The following is a 21,165-nucleotide window of genomic DNA, read 5'->3' on the forward strand; positions in this document are numbered from 1 at the left end:
TCTGTCCCTATTTTTTTCTTTGCAGCAGGCATGGGTTGAAGGATTTGGAAATTTTTCACTACTGTAATTTTAAATTTTAAATGATGTTAATCTAGTTGGCTAATGAAATGTAATCACATAATATAAATATTCTGCTTTTAATCAGTGATTAAAGCTACAGATTAAGGAGAATGTTGACCTAAGGGTTTTATATATATATATATATATGTGTGTGTGTGTATGTGTGTGTGTGTGTGTGTGTGTGTATATGCTGAATAAGGAAAAACGTCAAAAAATATGAGTAAGAAAAAAATGTTAATTTTTAACTTCTGTCTGATTCTGATGTTATCAGTTCATGACCTCTTCTCTTTTCATCTGACTCTGAACTTAAAAGGTCAAAAGACTTTCACGTTATTTGTTGTTACAAAAAAAGAAATCTCCTTGGAGTTTCTGTTTTATTATTCGTTTCTAAAGTGTTGGCAAGCCAGCCACAATTTATTTTAATCTCTGGCTTTAAGTACCTCCTTAAATTGGATGATTGTTCACCTCAGTCTTTGCAAGGGGAAAAGGGAGGAATTCTGGCAACTTGAATAATTACAAGATTAGCAGATAAATAAGCTCTTCCAAGGACATGAAGAATTAGTGATCCTTCTGAAGTGGTGGGAATGAGTTACAACTATCTCATTTAATGTAGAGGCCAAGCATGGGTTTTTCACTTCTGACGTTCTCTGATGCTCCAAGTGGTACCCTTGGTATCCTTGTTCAAAGAAGCTCTGCTTTGGTTCAAGGCTTGGAGGAAGGCACATGGGACAAGTCAGAACAGCAGGCAGTATCCATAAAAAGATTGTTAAATCTGGTGTGTTAGAAAGTCCAACTTTGACTAAATTACATTTTGAAAAAAAAAAAACCAAAAAAACCCCACGTTTGGGCTTTACCCTAAAGGATCTTGGCTGTAGTTTTTGTACCCATGTGTTTGGGAAGTGATTGCTCTGGTGTTCTTTATGACAAGCCCTGAATATCAAATAATTCTCCCAAGCCTAGCAGTTTTTCTTCTTCCTGGAGTTTTTCCTATTTTCTGATCTTTATGTCCATTATTGAAAAAGTAAAACCAGAAGGAAGGATGTCATTTCAGAGAGAGTAATAATGAACTTTTCAACATAACTTGTAAAGTCTGGAATGGGATCTACTGCTTGAGAAATTTACTGTTCGACCTTGCAATTTGTTGTTTTTAAGTTATCTTCCTATATATAGATATATGAACAGCATGTAATTAAAGTAGGTGACAAAGGCAAAAGGAGAAAGTGGCAGCATGCTCCAAAACTTAGAAGATGGAGTGGAGGGAAAAAGTTGTTAAAGAGAGTGACAGCATAAAGAAAGATGATGGGAGAGTGAGATTTTTAGCAGAAGGGAGGAAGCTGGAAAAGACAAGAGAAATCAGAGCAGCAAGGGAAAGAAAAGTTAATAAAAAGGCATATATGGAAAAGAGGTCGGTGGAAGAAGAAGAAAAATGTGTAGTACAGAAAACGAACTAACAGAGGCAACAGTCAACAAAGGTGTGAGGTTTTATTGAAAAAAATGGGAGATGACGTGGAGCAGGCGTGGGTGGGGATGCTAGAAAGGGTAATGGATTATGAAGAAAATAAAGAACATGTGTGAGATATGGGATGTCTTGTATCCAATTCTTTAGCCACCAGTATCCTCCAAGTCCTTCTCCCTTCACCACCCAGTTTGTGGAGGTGGTATTGGAGATTGCCCTGACCTAGGTGCAGGACCTGCACTTGGCCTTGCTGAATTTCATGAGGTTTGCATGGCCCCACTTCCCAAGCCTATCAGGATCCCTCTGGATGGCATTCCTTCCCTCCAGCCTGTTGTCCCTACCACACGGCTGGGTCCTTTAACGTGTTGTCTTCACTCTGAGTGAATGGCATGGCAGTGTGACATGTTTTTTCAGACACAATTTAGAATGGTTTGATGCCATAACCTTGGAGTAAAAATGTGTGCACAATATTGTCACTGTGTCCTCTTGTAACTTGACCTGTCTCTGATAGTGCCCAAAGGCTGTCCTGGCACCCCAGAAATGCTCTGGCCCATTTTTTTCTGAAGAGCAGGGATGAGAAAGCCATGTGTAAAATAATTCTTGAATTTTGAAAAGGTTACATTGATTGTCTGCAAATGTTGTTTTATTTTTAACTCCATGTTTTGAACTCTCTATAATGTCATTTTTGAGTGGTAAAGATTGAATTAAATTAAATTAAATGTCTTGTATGCTTTTTTGAAATAACAGTTATATTATCTTTGACTCTTCTGTATCTCCTATCTATTTCCCTTCTCCTGCCATAGGAAACTAGGACTTCCTCTGAGAGTATTATTTCTGTACCTGCTTCAAGTACATCAGGTTCCCCAAGCCGTGTGATCTATGTGAGTATTTCCCAGTGAAATTTGTTCTGTGGGATGGGGAAAACCTCCTGCTTCCTCCTACAATTTAGTGTGTTATACAGAAAGTTAGTGTCTCCAAACCACTGCAGTTGGTGATTCCTCTAAAATGGAATTATTTTCTCAAGTTTAGGATGTTTGAATACAGCATTTGCTGTAACAGAATTCTGGCATTTTCCTGCTATTTTTGGGGGGAGTATTTGAAGCACTTGCATTACAGCTAGAGCTGGCTTATACCAAAGCATGCAGAATACCACAGTTCTTTCTGAAAAGTTTAGGTAAACAGTACAGCCCACAGGTACATTACAAACTTAGATTTGAACACAACTGTTTAAATTGAGCTCCTGAGCCTGCATCTGGTTGCCTATGAAAACTCTGACGCGTGTGATTGCAGGATTTGTGGCCAAATGCCACTCCCTTGCTCAGAGGACTTTTGAAGTGTTTATGGTTTATGAGGTGCACTGTAAAGCTTATTGAGAGAATTTAAAATATCAAGTATAATAAAATCTTAGGTTTTGGGGGTTTTTTTTCAATACAAGATCAAAATTGTTGTAATTTAGTGTTCATGGACAAATTCTCAAGGCTACCAGCAGTAGATAAAAAATGCAAATGTGGTATATGATCCCTACAGATATCTCCTGCAGGGCTTCAGTGTTTCCAGGGTTTTTCTTTCTCCTGGCCAAGTGCCCCTCAGGTATGCAGGTCATCCTCATCAGTTAGAACCATATAGTGAGAAAATTGCTGGAGATGCAATTGACTTCCAGAGAAGTTATTATACAAATATTAGGGGCTTTTATCTCCTACACCAAGACAAGGAAGAGAGTGCTTTGGATCCAGACTTGTGCTTTTTCCTCAGATAAAAGTTATTTTGAATACAATATGTGCTTTATCTGAGTTAAGATTGAACTTGCAGTGGAACAAGTGCCCCTCCTTTAAATGCTTATCAGTGATTCTGAGTGCTGGTGAATTCCAGTAGTATATTACCAGCCAAGAAATGTCATGGTGAAGACAGTTCATTGTGCTGGGAGTCTATTATTATGTAAGGGCTTTCTTTGGCCAGATGAGCTCTTTTTTTCAGGCATGCACCATCTCATTGTGTTTTTAAGCATGAGAATTTTTCTGAGATTTATATGTTTTTAGAGACATTTATCTAACTGCAGGATGGTACTGTTTTTATCGATGTTTGTGGTTACAAATTTAAATATGCTTCACCAGTTGTTAAGTGTCAAGGACAAGCCTCCATTCTCCTTTTCTGTTTTTGTTTGTTTGTTTTTAAAGGCTATCATTAAATCAGCACACAACTTTGATGTTTGTTACTGTAATATAAAGCTGGGACTAGGAAAGAATAAAGTTTCTTAGCAAATATGAGTCAGAGAAAAAATTACCCAGAGGAATGCAAATTCTTGTTCTATCTGTCCCATCTCTCACTGCTTAATTGTTAAAACTTGATTTTGATTGATTGATTAAATCCTATTTTGGCTTTCACAAACACGAAAGTAAAAAAATTAAAAACATTACTGACTTCTATATTATCACAATGGTCCCTTGGCTATCTGTTTTTACATGTGTTTTCTGTTACAGGAGTGTTGCGACACACAGACATGCTCAAATTTGTCTTGTGTGCTTTTGTGGCTGGTTTTGCCAAACTTAAATTCTTGCTGCCGCTGAAAGGAAGGTCCCACCCACACGTGGCCCTGTCCCTCTCTGGCTGTGTCTTCCCATCCCCTCTTTGCTGCTAATACTAGTGTGTACACAGAGATTTGCAGTCAAATTTGAAGCCAGACTGAGATAAACAATAACCCAGGAAAAACCTCCAGACAACCAGAGGCAAAAAAAGCCGGAGCTGTCTACATGACTTGTAATGCTAATGTAGAGGACAGAACAGGGTGCGATGGTGCACGCAGGGCAGCAGCTTCCTGCAGTAGCTGAGATTTAGATCATTAAAACCCGTAGTAAAACCGTACCTTACCAGCTGGTAAGCTCTGTGAAGTATTTCATGGACAAAAGAGTTCAGAGGAAACAGTTCAGTCTCAGGAACCCTGGGCTCCTGGTGCCTGCCCTTCCAAAGCCATCGAGTCAGAGCAATGCTGAACATCATGGTGGGCACCACACCATCGCAGGGCAGGCGTGCCTCTGGGCCGTGGTGGCCTGGGCACACAGGGAAAGGGGAAGCAAGGGGTTTTTTGGCATAAACGTGGATGAGCTTCATACAGATGGTTTACTAAAGCCGTAAAACTTCTTCATCTACTGATAACAGAATTTGGTGTCTTCTTGCTCTGAGAGAGGGCACAGGCCAGTGCCTTTTGAAGGTAATGGGCATCTTTTCATGACCTGTAGGGATGATTTTGTTACATCCAGACTGAAGTTAGCCCTAGTGCTGGCAACCCCTCAGAGTCCCTAATTAAAAATTTGTTGATTTCTGAATTACTCCATTAAATAAGGTTTAAATAAAAGTCCTGCTTTATACTTTGCTTAATTTTATTAATACATCCAACTGGAAGGCTTACATTCGTTTATGTAGCTGTTTTATATGTGCTCTCATACAAGGTATAGAAATCACACTATATTTTTGTACAAACCATATTCACAATTATACGATTGCAAAATTACATATTCCAAATGAAATAGATACTCTATACTTAGAGCGTGGTTTTACCAGAATCCAAAATACCAAATTACTGAAGAAATGGCTTGAAGCCTCTCAACTGTAATTTGAGCTTTCCTGAGCAGATTTGAACTCCATTCACATAATTGAATGTAGGTGAAAGAAATAAAATAAATATACAGTGTAGACTCAGTGTTTGGAGAATTGAGTGTTTAGAAAGCCATTTTATCCCTAAGGTGTTTCTTCATCCAAATTTGCCCACATTGTTATATCTAAACTGAAAGAAATTACATAATAACATAAGCTTTACTCCTCTGACAGATCTGAAATTTAACAGGAAGTTGCACATCTAGATGGAGAGCCAAAGTGACTGTAATTCATATTTAAATATTCCCAATTCTCAACTACTTCCGATTCACTAGAATAATAGCCAAAAGCCTGGATACCTTAAGTCAAATCACAGTCTCTTTGGCCTTCCTTGTAGGTATAATGCTGCCCAAAGTATTTCTTTACCTTTGCATTACAGATTCTTTACCTTTGCATTACCTGTCTCTGCATCAGAGCTCTCCACTGGCTTCTCAGTAGGGAGGGACTTAGGTTCATTAAGGATCTATTTCATTGCTCTTTAGCTTCTTAAAGGAGCTGCAAAGAAAGTGAGATCTGTGGATTGCTGAAGAATCACATACTTGGTTAAAATACATTTTTTTCCTTCATTCTGAGGATGGGAATATGTGATGGTTATGGCAGCTTGGTTCTACTTTCTTATTTAAGAGTAATCTTCCTTCTTTTCATGTAGTTTATGTTTGCACAAATGCATGCATTGTTTTAGAAAGAGGGATAACTGAAAGTTGTCAGACTAAATTTTTCCTGGATTCTTAACCTGGTAGAAAACTCCCCTGGAAAATCTATTGAACTTTTCTTAGCTCAAACTAAGAAAAAACAGAATTACTACACACATAAATCCTGGATAGTTTTGTACTTTCTGCATGTGGAAAACATTATTACAGTTTTATAGCTGATCATACTGAGATTTTCAGAGCACAGCAAGATTCACTCATCATTTTGTTGCCAACAAAGAGCATATCATTCTGCGAAACTTGAAGTGGAAACGAGACAATTATGCTGCCTATTTCTCCACTCTCAATGTGGCCAACTTGTCATCATATCTGCAGCGTAGTATGTGCTGGATACAGTTTTGGTGCAATTATCCTAAGGATAATCTGTGCAAATGTGGCAGCTTGATAATAAGTTATGCTTTTGGAATATGTGTAGTAGGAGGAGAACTGGGACCAGCACAGTCCTTTCTCTCTGCTGTTTGTGTGAGTCTCATGAGAGGATTTGAACTTTATTTTAGAGTCGCATCTGTGATCTTCCACCGTGGTGCAAATCCATCATCTGCTGGTTTGTGAACCATAATTAAGGGCTGTTTAGACATAGTCAGGAAAGGAGGTGAAGCTGTGGGACACAACTGAATGGGAAAGATCAAAGAGCTGATTAATGCTTTTTCAGCATCTGGAGAGTATATGCTGGAAATATATATATTCACTTACAGCATGGGAATTCTGAAATGAAACCACTTCAAAATTCAGTGTTTTTTGCCTGAAAAAGACAATATCTGTCCCCTATATCTGTTTGTGTATCCAGGGGTAAGTGGGAAATAAACAGGGAATTGGAATGATGCCATGGTACTCCTGTTAGCCAAATGCCAGTGACAAGGTAGAAAGCAACAGTATATAAAAGAAAACAGCAGTAATATTTAGCATTGTGTAGTAAATACAAGAGATTTGAATGTTCACAAACACAAAAAGTGGTTTATGATTATGACTTTTCTACCTACATTTAACTTTCCTTGTCTGATTGCATCCTGCTCATATTCTTTCTTATTCTCACTGCTTTCTTTCCTCCTTTTCTTAGGCAAAGCTTGGAGATGAAATTCTTGACTACAGGGACTTGGCTGCTCTTCCTAAAAATAAAGCCATCTATAACATTGACCGCCCAGATATGATCTCCTATTCTCCATATATCAGTTACTCTTCAGATGACAGGCATAGTTACGGGGAGGTACTGAAACATGGGTATTATTTTTACTATGAGTTTCAGGTTTTATGTGCATCATTGAACATCTTGCCAAAAACTATTAACATGTGCGTAGCTTTTTTTTTAAAGGTAACTTTTATAGCACTAGTTAATTGAGTCATGTCATCCATTCACTCACAATGCCTTCCAAAAAAAGAAAAAAAAAAAGCAGCAACCAAACTCAATATGTTCGTTTCTGCTCACTTCATTTTTTTTAGTTTGTAGAAATTAAAACATTGCTTTTTGTGATCATTTTTTAAAGAGATGACATGCAATTAAAATGTTTTTCCATAGGAGTAGTTCTGCATGTGGTAGGAAACAGGAGCCATTGCTAATTATAATGCAAAAATGAGAAGCAAAGCCAAATGTCTTCCATGTTTTTTTTTTCTTTTAGTTAAAGTGTACCATGTTATTTTGGTAACACAATGATGGTATCACTTTCCTGTGTACAAATTTCTTTCAACTGTCCCTTCCTTAACTTCATCCTCATGTCATGCCTGCCTTTTCATATGCAGAGCTAATATGATACAGTTTGTGCTAATAAAATCTAATTTAACATAATACTAACTTACTAATAACTAATACTAATTCTGGGCTTTGTGAAACATACTTGTGTATAACTCCTGTCATGCAAGTTAGCTTTTATTCTCTGAGCATACCTTTCATTTGACTTTCTGATTGCTTTTATAATTTTAGCTACATTTTTACAAATTAAACCTTCACAATACGCTAGATATGAGCAAGATACATACAGTCTAGCATGGAAGTCTGCTTTATTCTCTCCAGGTGTAAGAGAATGGGCAGGAATAAATGCTGTAATTAATAGTTGTGATATTTATAATAGCCCTAGTCATGCTATCACTTGCACCTTTTACACTTAATCAGTACCACTAAGGTCTCAGTACCACTGTTGGGTGAAATGCAGTGCATATGTTGGGTTTTGCAGGCTTTCTTCCAAGCCCTCTCTGCACAGTGCTGAACCATGGTAGCTCCTTTGTAAGGTATTCAAAAATAATTAAATTGTATTTGATAAAGGGTTTAAGTGGTATTCTGGTTTCTGATTTCACAACATCAAAAGCTGCTGCCTCACACTGAACCTTTGGAGCGTATTCACTTCCTTTCTATGTCAAAATCTGTTGGTGGTGATGATGTTTGTGGCCCTCTTCCAGTGCTTGGTGACATCCAGGCTTGGCAGCGGTGCACAGACCAAACATGGGCTGTGCTTTCAACCCAACAGGCATATTTCCCAGTGCTCCAAATATTTATTATCCTTGATATTACCAGAGGGGAAAAAAAAAAAAAATTGTGTCTCCCAAATTTCAGCATCCTGGCTTCTTATCTGCAGCTGCAATACTTTCAGTCAATTTTGCTCAACTAACCAAACATAGCGTTTGATTTGGAAAGGAAAATGAGCAGCAAATTGTCAAATTACATGATGTTTAATCGAAAATAAATAGTGCAGACATTTTTCTTTCACTTAAAATGGTCAGTTCTAGTCCTGATTTTGGAGATCCTTCAGTGCAGATTTAGTTGGGACTTGTGTGTAGTTTCAGGCAGTTGCTTTAACTGGGAGTTCCCTATTGCCCTTCTCAGTGGCACAGGACTGGCCTCACCAGACCCCAAGACTTTTTAGTAGAAAAATCACTGAAAGACTAATATGAAATTATTTATATATTAGTCCTTATGTACTTCATTAAAAAGAGGTAATAAGAAAATTTGCCCTAACTTAATTGACAGGTGTTTTTCCTTACTGTATCATGTGTTGTACATGGGTAGTGATATTTTAAGAGTAATTCTTCTCACGAGTAACATCATGCATGAATTTGTATCACTAATTTGTTGTGTGTTGCTGTTTGCAGTCACCTCAGTTGCTCTCTCCAACACCTACTGAGGTAATCCCCAATGCCTTTGTTCTCCTATTCTGATCCATTTCGTGATGCATAAACCTGGTCATATTGATAACCAGTAGTGTCTGAAATGTGGGGTTTGCTCCTTGCCTCTACAGTGCATGGGGTTTATAATTTATGATTTTCAGAGCGTTACTTGTGTTCAATATGTGCTCTGCTTCTGGATTGTCATCTGTATGCATCAGTCTCCACTGTCATCCCTGTTTCTGCTTTCCAAAATAAAGGTTGTATGGTGGTCACTTTTTCAAGCTCCACTAAATAAATTATATTGGGAAATGTGATTTATGTTCACATTTAAAGCTACCCATGTGAGCTGGTTCAAATTTTTCGAATTTATGCTCGGCATAGATTTCTTTTTTCCTTCTCATTTTTTTATTCCACAAATAGTTAAACTACTTATACTATTTGTGTACACCTACTTTTAAATCATTTGCACATACCTGAACTTTTAGGTCTATGTATTTTGGTGTGCATTAATTAAGCTACTCATTGTTTCAAGAAACATCACTTCGGAAGCAGTAAAAGCATTTCATGTATTTTCCCAGATAGTAACTCAATTACATATCACGGGTCTGGCTAATTTCGCCATTATCCCAATTTTATGTTCTGCAAAATTTTGGTAATCGTGGAGCATTAAGGACTGTAAATCACTTTAAGAACTGGTTAACAGAGAAGTTAACCAGTAGAGATATAATTTATTTGATAGTTTGAAAATAAAAGCATGTTTTATGAAATATTTGGTTACATGAACTGGGTTGACTGTTCCTTGCAGAGACACAAGGTACACAAAGGTAAGGTCTGAAACAATATGAAAACTTCGTGTTTTGTAAGATTATAATAATATCCTTTAAATTCAGTTACCAATCTGCCAACATTAAGTTCCAAAAGTGATACTGGTGTGGAGGTTGGGACTGCCATGATTTGTGCATGCTCCCATGTTATCCAGCTTCTCTGTGCTTGCTGTCTCTTTCAGAGGAGTCTGTGATCAGGTGCTCGGGCATCATCATCTGCAAACTTGTCACCCGCTTTGTTGTGGGGATTTTTGTTAGAGTTTCACTGTGTCCTACAATTGGACACATCACAGGCCATTAGCTGACACTCATATGATATTTAAATATCATTGCAAGACTTTGTAGAGCCATTGCAATACTGCTTGTAATTCTCTTCACAAAGGTTAGAGTGTGTATTACACAATGTAGGTATGTTGGGAAGGAAACATCTCGAGCTGGGCTAGAGGAGCTGGTGGCAGAATGACTACAGAACACTGCATGCTTGGGAAGGCATCAGTTGTTCTTAGCTTTTTGTATAATTACTTCTGAACTTTATATTAAAGCGATAATGCTGCTGGCCACTGTGCTGGTATGCAGCTGGTAGGTCCGAGGTGATGTTGAAGGGATGGGAGCATATCTTGTCCACAGGAAAAACCTGATGATGTGAGAATATGGTACATCTCTGTAGATGAATGTATGGACATAATTAAGTTGTTCTGATAGGAATTTGGGAGATGATGGTAGGGCTAAGTAGGAAGTTTAAATGTTTGTTTAAATGATGAATGATCCAGTGGGAGTCACACAGATGCCTGAAGGCATCCCCATATTCATGATAAGTGACTGACACTTGTTACAGTATAGCATGTCTTCATGCTTTTCTGCTGGAATAGGAGAGGGGAAGCATTTTTTTGAGAATGACTTTCCGTAAAAGAGCATCTGCAGGTTACATTGATTTGTTCTAATATGAAGTTAACCCAAGCCAATTCTCACATGTCTTAAAAAAGGGGAAATTTGAATTTGCTTTTATAGGTAGTTTACACAATGTCATTTCCCCATCTATTTCACTCAGTAGTGCTTTTACTGTTAAGAAGACCCTGCTTGCAAAATGCAGTTGCAGTTTAACTAGCTGTTGAAAATCAGAGGGTTGGAGTGTGTGTGCATGGTTTTAAGTGATTGAAGCCAAGGGTTTAGCGGGAATTGGGTTGTATGACTGGCTCTGCACAATGGTGTAGTATTAATGCTAATGCTACACGTGTGTTAATTGGTTTTCTTAGGGTAATGACCATGTTAGTATGGCACACTGGGCAATTTATACACAGTCAGTTTCATTATGTAGCTAAACCAGCAAATGCTGATTTTTGTGTTGTCTGTAACCATTATTCGTATGGATACAAAATGACCATGATACTGTCATGCTGACCTGAGCTCATCTTCCACCCACTTATATTTGTTTGTTCAGGAAATTACACTGTCCTGAAACAACACTTTTACAGTTCTTTTCAAATTAAATTGTAATTTTAAATTTTTGTCTGTGCTGACTTTCCTGGCAACATGACCTATCTCTGGTACATGGCAGGGCTCTTTCAGTCCCGCTGCGGGTGGAGGTGCTGAAAGCCACCTCGTTTCATTAGGATCACATGGAATCTTAGGACAGCATCAGCTCCCATCTACACAGCACAGAAACACACGAGATGGCACATTCTGCCTGTCTGAGAAGTCACTTCTCTTCTCTAATGACATGTATTTCCTCTCTTCCTCTAAGGGTGACCAAGATGACAGATCTTTCAAGCAGTACAGGACATCCAGTCCTAGCTCTGCTGGCTCCCTGGGCTATGGTCGGTACACCCCCACCTCCCATTCTCCTCAGCATTACAGCAGACCAGGTAATCAAAAAGCAGCCTCACCTGTTCTCTAGATTTTTCCATTACTTTGTGTTATGTTGTAAGTAGAATTGACTCCAGCAGACAGGGGTTTAAGGTGGAATAGCAGGTCATTGCAGTGATTTGTTTACGGTGAAAAGCGAGTTCCGTGGGGAGAGAAGAAACGAGTGCTTCAGGAATGTGCATCCAAGAGAACAAAACTAAGCATTTAAGAAAAATTGATTTTATGTAGACACAAGATAGGAGGGTTTAAGGGACTTAATCCTGGCCTCATCCTGCCTGAAGGTGCACAATCCACAGCTCTTCCAAGGTGTGGCACAGTAGCAGTGAATGCCCACAAAGCCCAGAGGGTGATTGAGCGACTTTGTGTTACATTCTTGTACCACAGGGTTCATCTCCCCTGCCACAGTGCAAGAGCTGGAGGAATGACTGATTCTGATGGCTCGATGTTGAAGGCTAAGTTGCTTTAGTTGAGAAGTTTACAGAGTGGTTTTTGCAGCTTTGGGCTGTAGTAGCAGCTGTATTGTTGCTCTTGTCACGCAGACAGGAGGGATCATCTCCTTTTGACTTTTGCATGGGAATGCTTTAAAAAACCTCATTCATATCTGGGCTCTGTACATGGCTTTATCATTGGAAATAATCAGTGAAATTGCTCAAAATTAATTGTTATTTTTTCTCTACTCCATCATTCAGGTGAAGAACACAGAGCATTTATATTATTTTTTGTTGTCTTTTAATTTCATTGGGGATACATTGTAATTCTAAACTAGTTTGGAAATTTGCAAGTTCTTAATCTTACCAGGGGAAATGAAGATTTTAGAGGTAACAAAACCAGTTTTTACAGTAATTGAATATTTGTAGTAGACAAAGTCTTTGACAAAATGGAAATGAGGTGCAGTATAAAAAAATATATTTGAGTGACATTAATCTCTGCTGAAGGTCTTGTAACTGTCATGCCTAATCTTAGTAGCCCAATGTTAAAGCAAGGAGGAAAGACAAAAGGAATTCCAAATAAATTCTAATGCTTTAAAATTTAGCAGATAATCTTCATAATCGCTATTTTTAATAGTTGCCACTAGTCCTCCAAACTGTGTTATCAGGACATTATTGCAGCGAAGCAGAGATGACTTGAGAACATTTTTCAAGGTACTTAATCACATGGCTAACTTTCAGAGCTCAAAGAACTTCAGGATGTTTCTTCAAATACTTAAATTAGCTGTGCACTGGAGTGCCCTGGTGCACTGTAAATCCTACCAGTGTGCAGCACCGACAGTGAGAACTGGACCCAGTTCTCTGCAGAGACAAGGCTCTTCCCATTTCATTTCATTAAATCCATTATGAGCATTTCTCATTCCCTCTTGCAGCATTTTAATATGCAGGTTTTCCCCTGAGTGCAGCCATGCTTTTTGTGGTGCCTTTTCTGGAATATTTTCTGATGCGTTACAGCATTTTGGGTGATGCCCTTTCTGTCTGCGGAAAGCCCCTGTCCCTTGGCCGACCCCTTAAGCGTGGCCACTGGCATGGTGTTAGCAGTAACCAGAGAAAGATGAAGAACTAAATGTAAACTGTATGTTTTCTAAGCATCAGGAGGAAAATGTTCCTGAAAAAGAAGGAAGGCATTGTAATTTGTGGCTTTCAGTAAGTGAACTAAATAGTTTATTTTCACTTACTCTCTGTTGCCCCCAGCTGGTACTCACAGTCTTGGTACCAGTAGCTGCATCTCCCTGCCCCAACACCCAAGCCTTACATCTACATTCAGACATCATTACATCCCTTTCTTCAAAGGTAAGGTCCAGGAATGCAAAACCGTGCTGTGATAATGTAGATTTATTCAGCTGTGTTTCACTTTTATGTCTGTGCAAGCATGGCTTCCACTTGGATAAAATTTGTCTTAATTTTGTGCAAGTGCTTCCTTGATGTACTGTGTAAGTTTTACAAACTGAGTGGGTATGGGGTGTTTTATTTTTGCTTTTTCAGTGAGTGTTCAGTGTCTTTCAAAGGGGTAGAGGGAAGGAATTAGATTTTATAATGAAACTGAGGAAGGGAAATATTTAAAAGTCTGTTAGTTCTAAAATACCTTAACCCTTTTTGGCGATGCTAAATAGTATAATAAGCTTACACACTTGATAGAACATAGGATGATCAGTTATCTAACCTTCCAACCTACATTTTGATATTCTTCGCATTATTCGCAGCATTGCCAAAAATTATGACAGCTGTTTATATCAGTGCAACTGCACTGACTATCAATTAATCTGTGCCATATCTTATAAAACAGTAACCAAATCTGTTCTCCTTGCCATTAGTTTTTTTGCAGTGGATATTCCCTCCTAGCAAACTCCATGTTGTGGATGAGGCAGTGCTGAGGAATGCCAAGAACCTTTGAGGCAGAGGCTTTTTTTTAGTCATTTGGTTACATGTCTGAGAGATAAGGCATTCACCTACCACACTTGTCTTCCCCTGAGTCTGTCTTCTCTAGTAACAGTGTGAACTGAGAGGCCTCATGAATGGCAAACACTTTCAGTGCCTGTTCCTTGACTCTCATATACTCTGACATAAAGTGTAACTTGTTCTCGAGGTTGTAACCAGTAAAGAAAAGGGAATGACCCTCTGCAGGAGCCAGATTAGCACATTTAAGTGAATAGCAGGTACTCATTGCCTTTGGAGTAATAACTAATGCATCTTCATTGGGCCCTGATGCTGCCCAAAGTCAGCTGAATTTCACTGGCACAAACAGGAAACAGAATCAGGCTTGAGGCATCCAAATATGATCCTTGAGGGAAAATTCTGGAGGAAAGAGCTGATGAGATTAAACTGTTTCTTGTTTTAGAGGCTACCTGCAAAGCTCCTTTCCACAACCAGAAGCAGTCAGCCTCTCATACATTTCTCGGAAGGCTGGCACAATCCCTCGTATTCTCTGAGGCACTGCTTGAACTGGTTTTTTTTTAATGTGTCCTCTCATTTTGGATAGTGTTACCCAACCTGATGTGCTGAGTAAGAGAAACTTCTTTGGTGTGCTGCAGCACACGATTTCAGTGTATGGAAAGCTCTTTCTCAAAGTCCTGTTGGCAGCTGCTTGGCAGCACTCCTGTGCAAATGAGTTTCTGCTCAGTGCTGCCTGCTGTTTCTCAGAGCAGCAGCAATTATTGAGTGCTGCTGTTTGGATGAAGGAATCGTCAAGTGCTACCTCCCTGTACCCAAATAATTATTAGTAATGTGATCAAAATTACAATATTTTGCAATTCTGTGGCACTTTTTTATCAAGGACTTACTTTGCAGACAGTACCTTACAGTGCCTCATAGTGTTCCTATGAGGCAGGTGAACCTTTTTATAATTTTCCGAAGTAGATAATCCTGAGCCCTGCCAAGGTTGAATGGATTATTCACTGGTTTACACTGAGTTAATATCTGTGTCCAAAATGAGCCAGAGTATTTGCTTCATCCTCTTCAAGGTCTCTGAATTCGGAGTTCCAGAATGTGGTTTTTTCCTAATCTTAATGAGCCTTTTGATGGAATGGGTGTGCTCTTTTTTTCTCTTCAAAGTGGTTAGTGTGGGATTGTAGCAGTAGTTGGTTTGTATCCAGACTAACCTTAATGTTGCCACTTCACGTTTTAGAAAGTGAAATCCTGCTTATTAAAATAAAAAATAAATTATAAGATCCAAAACAATAGACTGTTTACTATACCAGAATTAATCTTTTTAAAACCAGCACTCCACATATGTCATAAAAGAGATTTCTTTATGCTCCAGTAGACAGATACATTACTACCCCAGGGAAATTAAGACAAGCAAAATCTTCCTTTTGATTTCACTGAGGTTGCCTCATATTCTTCCTGAGAATGACAGGGTTCATCATTTTTTCCAGTGACAAATACAATTACTGAGTTCCTGTTATTCTGTCAGTGTTCTGCAGTCTAGCTCCCATGAAGTGTAATGGGATGAGCTGCTATTTATCATGAAGGCAAATGATTTGGTTGTTCCCTTTTAAGGATTTTTGTCCCTTCAAAATAAGTCCTATGACAATCTCACTTCACAGTTCTTGTCCTTGCAAGTTACAGGTGTGATGTTCCAAGCACCTGTGCTTGGTGTAGCAGTTCCTCTTGAGGTGACGGCGTCTTTAAGTGCGCCGAGCCCTGCTGCAAGATGTTTGCTTAAAACATGGTGGAAATTATCTTACCTTTCTAGTGCTTCCAAAGCCCATTCTTTTTTTTGGCTTTGAAATGTTAAAAATAATTAGTCATCAAATTTCAAAAAACTTTTTGTAATTTAATACACCATGGGCAGAGATATTAAAAGGGTCCGGTTTTGTGAGTAGGCTTGGACAGCTTCCTCATTAAACCAGTGTCATCTGTTTGTTCTTCAGTCCTGAACTTAGACAGCTCTTACTGTAACTTATTACAAAATTTCCCATCCTCACAGATAAGATAAAAGCTGACTAAGTAGGAGATATAAGCAATATTGTACTTTTCCTGACAGTCCCTTGAAAATGGAGCATGGTCTGAGCCCTGGTCAGCTGGCTCTGCACACACAGGGTTAAAAGTACAGCCTGCCCTGTCTGCAGCCAGAAGACACAAGGAAGTTTTTGTGGTTTATACTCAAGTTCAAAGTAAGCCTTCCCAGATTCTTTCCAAGTTAAACAACATCCAGGGAAGAGTTCAGGATTCTGGTTTTTTGCTCTTCACTGATCAGTAGAGATGATCACAGCCTGTGGCTGCCTATGGCAGAAGGCAAACCCAAAAATTTGAAAAATCGCTCTCTCTGGTAGTTGTCTTTTCTCTGAGAATTTATTTGAAGTTCTTCTTCAGTCTGTACTAGGCAACCCTTGAAAGAGATTGTTTATTGGCAAAGTCTCATTTTAGAGATTTAAATGATAGCCTAGCTTAAGCAGCTGTCTGTAGTTCCTACTCATTAACTTTCTACATAAGTCTTCAGTTTGCTTTATTATTAAACCCTTATTTTTGTATGCAAAATGTGAACTACAACTACTCACATGTGTTTCCGAATCAGTGGCAGAATTAAAGTTCAAATGTGCATCAGTTTGTGGGAGTGGGGTCCAAGAAGAACCTTTTCCATCATTTCATCCTTAATTCTTCTATTTTGGGCAAGTTAGAGGTGATGGCTTTTCAAACTGCTCCACACAGATGATCCTTGCACTGAGCAATTTTTAGATTCCCTGTCCCCTGGTACATGCACTTATATTTTGTGCTCCTACGAGTTTATTCCTCTTAATTACTGCTTCCTCCTGATTCCTTGCTGACACTCTACCCTATCACCAAAGAATGACTTTTTGTGTGTGTACGATACCAGCACCTTGGGTCACTGCTCAGTGAAGTGATTATTCATGCAGATCATATATGAATAGACATTCTAATAATATGCTAATTTTTAAGTAAATGAGGAATTAATACACTGTGGAAATTGCTTGAGAACTTTAATTTTCTGTTTAAATTAGAAAACTCGGATAACAATATCTTATTTGAGTGAAGGACATTACAAATTTTTTAAGAATTTCGGAGGTGTAAGGGACCTTATTTTAGTAAGTATCTACCCGTGACATTGGGGCTTCTTCTATTTAATAGGGATGGTCAGGAATCTGGGCAGCAAGCAGCAAAGAAAGTGGGAATTCATAAATGTAGAGTAAAAACCTGTCCCCACTTTTTTCCTTCCAAAAGCAAAGTGGGAATCAAAAAGCCGAATAACTGTCTGGTTTTTTATCTGAGGACTACTTGACTGCAAGCTCATGGTGATGCACCAGATTCTTAGTAATTCCATAGTTTTTCCTTAATGTTTTGGAAGGACCACAGGCCATCAGCACCTGTAGCTGGGATGTCAGTTTCTCAACGTCCCAGACTGCACTTTTTCAACAAGAAATCACTGTTACTGAGTGGTCGCAGCTCAATAGCTTTTGAGTTTTAATTTTTCATCTACTGTGAACACTACAGACACAAATGTCAGGATGGATTCTTTAGTGTATTGTCATGAGATAACACAGCACGCTCTTCTGACCTCGTCTGTCCTGTCTCTGCTCCCGCTGGGCTCGGTGGCACTGTCCCTTTGACCTCAGCGGTGCATGGCAAGGCTGGCTTTGGTGACAGTGGGATGACCATGCACCCACTGCTTGTCAGCAGAGGCCACCTCCAGGGGCATGGCTCAACAGCCTTTGTAACCCCGTAGCTCTGTGGTTATGAAACATCCCCTTCATGAAGGCAGAACTCAGTTGCAGGTATAACGCCCCAAGCTGCTGCGCTTTCTTTACCCCAGAGAAACTTGCTACAACTCCATCATTACTAGCCATTAAATTTGTGCTTCATCCACACTAAAACAGTAACAGCAAATTAACAATCATTTGATGTAAGAATAAATGTCACGTTTGCTTCCAGTTGCTTAACAGTGCTGTAAACTAAAAGGATTTTACAAGTCCCAAAAAAGTAGAGCTTTACTTTTTTGTTTGCCAAGCAGCACTATAATGCCATAGAGTGTGCTTCAAGAAAAAAAAAAGCCAAGAGGAGATGAATGGCACCTAATAAGCATTTGACAAAACAAGTGGAAAAATGAATATGGAAAAATCCTATGTATATCTTGAAATTTGATGAAGTGACTATGGCATTATAGATCCATGACTTGATAATCCAACCTTGTTTGCATAAAAATGCTGTGGCATGTTACCTGTGGGAAAAGTTTGCAATTGAAAGCCGAATTTCAACATCTCTTTTTGTCACTGATATACGCAGGATTTTTTGACTTAACAATGATGTTTATATTTTGGTCTATTCCTGCTTTAAGATAATTTAAACACTACTGAATTATGTATCACTAGTTTCATGGACAGGCTATGAGCCATAGCATTAAACTTTTAAAATGCTTGATCAGTAGATTATTCAGTTAAGGCTATGCAAAACACATTGCAAGATTCTGGATGTTCTTATCCTTTGATTTGTTTTTTTTTTAAAGCATCATTAAAAGAGAAGTTTTCACTTCAAAGTAGGGCATCTTTATCTGATATCCATCAGATAGTAATTTTTGATCAGGTGTTTGGAGTCTGAGCCAGTATACTCTGCTGAAAAATAATGGGTTTTACAAAAACATATATTTAAAACTGTTGGATTAACAAGTCATTCTGAACAAGCTTTTATGCTTGAAATACTCTACTTTGCTTTCCATTTTTCTTTTATCTGCTTTCTTTGCTCTTCCCCTTGGAGGCAGTGAAAGTGGTCGGAGCACTCCAAGCTTATCCATGTACTCTGACAGCAAATCTTCACCTTCTGTCTATCAGCAGGCTCCTAGGCATTTCCATATTCCAGGTAGGCATTAACTGCTTAGCTTTTGATCTTCAATTTCTGGCACCTGTTTATTCTCTTCTGAATGTAAATTTTTTTTTTTTTTTTTGGCATTGATTTGTGAATTTCAAAGTGCAGAAAGAGAAAATGTCTATTAAGTGAATATCTGTTATTAAACTTCATTTCAAAAATAAAAGAGATTTGTGTGCTCATGTACCTTTATGTTTAAAAAATTGCTTTACAGAAGGCACAGAATTAAAAATGTTACCAAGAGTACAAAGTTAGAGCAGTGCTGGGTTAGTGGCTGAACTAGATGATCTTAGAGGTCTTTTTCAGCCTTAATGATTCTAAGATCCTATGATTTATAGCGCCATAACTGCATAGATGTGTTGAATTTGTGTGGAGGAGGAATGACTGAAGGGGTTTTTGTTGTTTGTTTGTTCATTTTTCTTATCAGTCTATTCTCTGATTTTAAGTAATATTAACATAAACTTTAAAAGAAGCTGGAAGACTTGGGAACTGCAGGAGGCTCATTGTGGCTATCTTTGTATATGTACTCTGCTGTTTTCAAGTTTAGTCAACAAGGACATTAAACTTACATCCAAACCGTTTAGCTTTTTCACTGCTAAACACCTCTACCTCCTCTTTGTAATAATTTATTCACATTTAGCTTCTGTAGTTAATGTTTCTCAAACAGACCACATTTAGGAATTGCATCTGCTCAGGTCCATAGCATTGAGTAAATCTGATGTCTGTGCAATGCGATATGGGAACCTTAGACTGAGGCTCTGAGGGCTTCCAGAAAATTCCTGGAAGGCCAAGTTAGCTTTACAATTCAAAGTAAAGACAAATTATAGGATTTCCTAAAAGAATAGTTTGTATTTCCAGTATAAACATTCATACCTGAACATGTAGACTTTATTTGTAAATAATGGAGAAAATCCTTTTTCAAGTGTGACAGTTGCAGTAGTCTGTTGTACTCCTATATGAATTTTAAATAGTGGCAAGTGTGCCAGTTTCTTTTTGCTGTCTATGAAGTATGTAGTGGTAGTATAGATGAAACTACCTACATATCACCAAATGGATGCCACTCAAGTTGTCTTAGAGCATTTTGAGGGACTTTGGGGGGATTATGTTGCATAGGTAGATATAAAGGTTTTCAGCATATGATGGATAAAGTTCCATTCTCTTTTAAAACCCAGTGAATGGCAAACCACTGAATGAATGTGTAGTCTTTGCTGAAGTTTTTGCATTGTTGGTGTTGCTGAGAGGAGACAAGAGCAGTGTGGTCTGAACTGCTTGCTTACTCTTTCATTCTTTCCTTTCTCTTTCCTCTTCTTCAGACACTGGCGTAAAAGATAACATCTATAGGAAACCTCCTATCTACAAACAGCATGGTACAGTCTGCTTTTCTCTGTTGCAGTTTTATATATGTCAATTTGCAAAAAAATGTGTATTGACTCCCAAATTCATTTGCTGTAGTCTTTGCATTTCATTATGTCCCTATAATCTCAAATAGAAAAGGAGAAAAAGTAGCATGAAAATTAAATAGCATTTTGTTTAACATGATGTCCAAGGATACAGTAAGTTCTCTGATACTGGGCTACTGGTGTTCTGATATGTCGTGATGATTCAGAGCTGATAATAAATTCAGAGCCACATAAACTGCTGTGCTGCTCCCTGATGCTGTTCCACACCCTGTTTGCCCTCTCCTGCCCCTCTGTGCCTGCTCCTCAATATAAATCATGAGATGCGACTTCTCAGGCTAAGAAAAATACAAGACAGATAACAATCAAAGTTGATTATTGTAATGGTATTTGGAAAAATCATGAACGAGTACAAAGTAACAATCATCTAGTGTAAGTCAGCATAGTCTCACTCATTTACTGAAGCTGATGCTAGGACTTTCATATCCTGGCTGTGTAATTTAATTTTAGAGATACTTTTGGTTTGCAAAGAGGATTCTAAGTAACAGCTTTATATTTGCAGGCTGGGCATTTTTATATCAGTTTGCTGTCTGTCGAAGTCTGGATTATGTCAGTTTTGCACTGCTGTGTGGAGTTGTCCTCGTAATCTCTGAACTGAGCAGAGAATTAAACTAGCAAGTCAGCAATCTCAATAGATTAACAAGAATATATGTTTTAAACGTTCTTTTCTAGATTATAGATATTCTGAAAGATTTTGTTGGAAATACTTTTTTTTTCCTACCAGAGGGGAAAACATAATTTACTCTAACT

General features: G+C 38.3%; 1 protein-coding gene across 12 annotated transcripts in view; it reads left to right on the forward strand.

Moving 5' to 3' along the window:
- ABLIM2 (actin binding LIM protein family member 2) overlaps nt 1–21,165 on the forward strand; it is a 126,444-nt gene that overhangs the window by 81,968 nt on the left and 23,311 nt on the right. For 2 of the 12 annotated variants that reach the window (XM_040064217.1, XM_040064218.1), the window contains exons 9-15: nt 2,320–2,397; nt 6,932–7,078; nt 8,953–8,985; nt 11,533–11,653; nt 13,337–13,435; nt 18,851–18,952; nt 20,272–20,325. In XM_040064217.1, the coding sequence (XP_039920151.1) occupies nt 2,320–2,397; nt 6,932–7,078; nt 8,953–8,985; nt 11,533–11,653; nt 13,337–13,435; nt 18,851–18,952; nt 20,272–20,325 (634 nt within the window). The remainder of the gene's footprint in view (nt 1–2,319; nt 2,398–6,931; nt 7,079–8,952; nt 8,986–11,532; nt 11,654–13,336; nt 13,436–18,850; nt 18,953–20,271; nt 20,326–21,165) is intronic. The other 10 variants (XM_040064223.1, XM_040064221.1, XM_040064226.1 and 7 more) reach the window with 10 other exon arrangements.

The sequence above is a fragment of the Hirundo rustica genome, chromosome 5 (genome assembly GCF_015227805.2).
Source record: "Hirundo rustica isolate bHirRus1 chromosome 5, bHirRus1.pri.v3, whole genome shotgun sequence".
NCBI classification, from domain to species: Eukaryota; Metazoa; Chordata; class Aves; order Passeriformes; family Hirundinidae; genus Hirundo; species Hirundo rustica.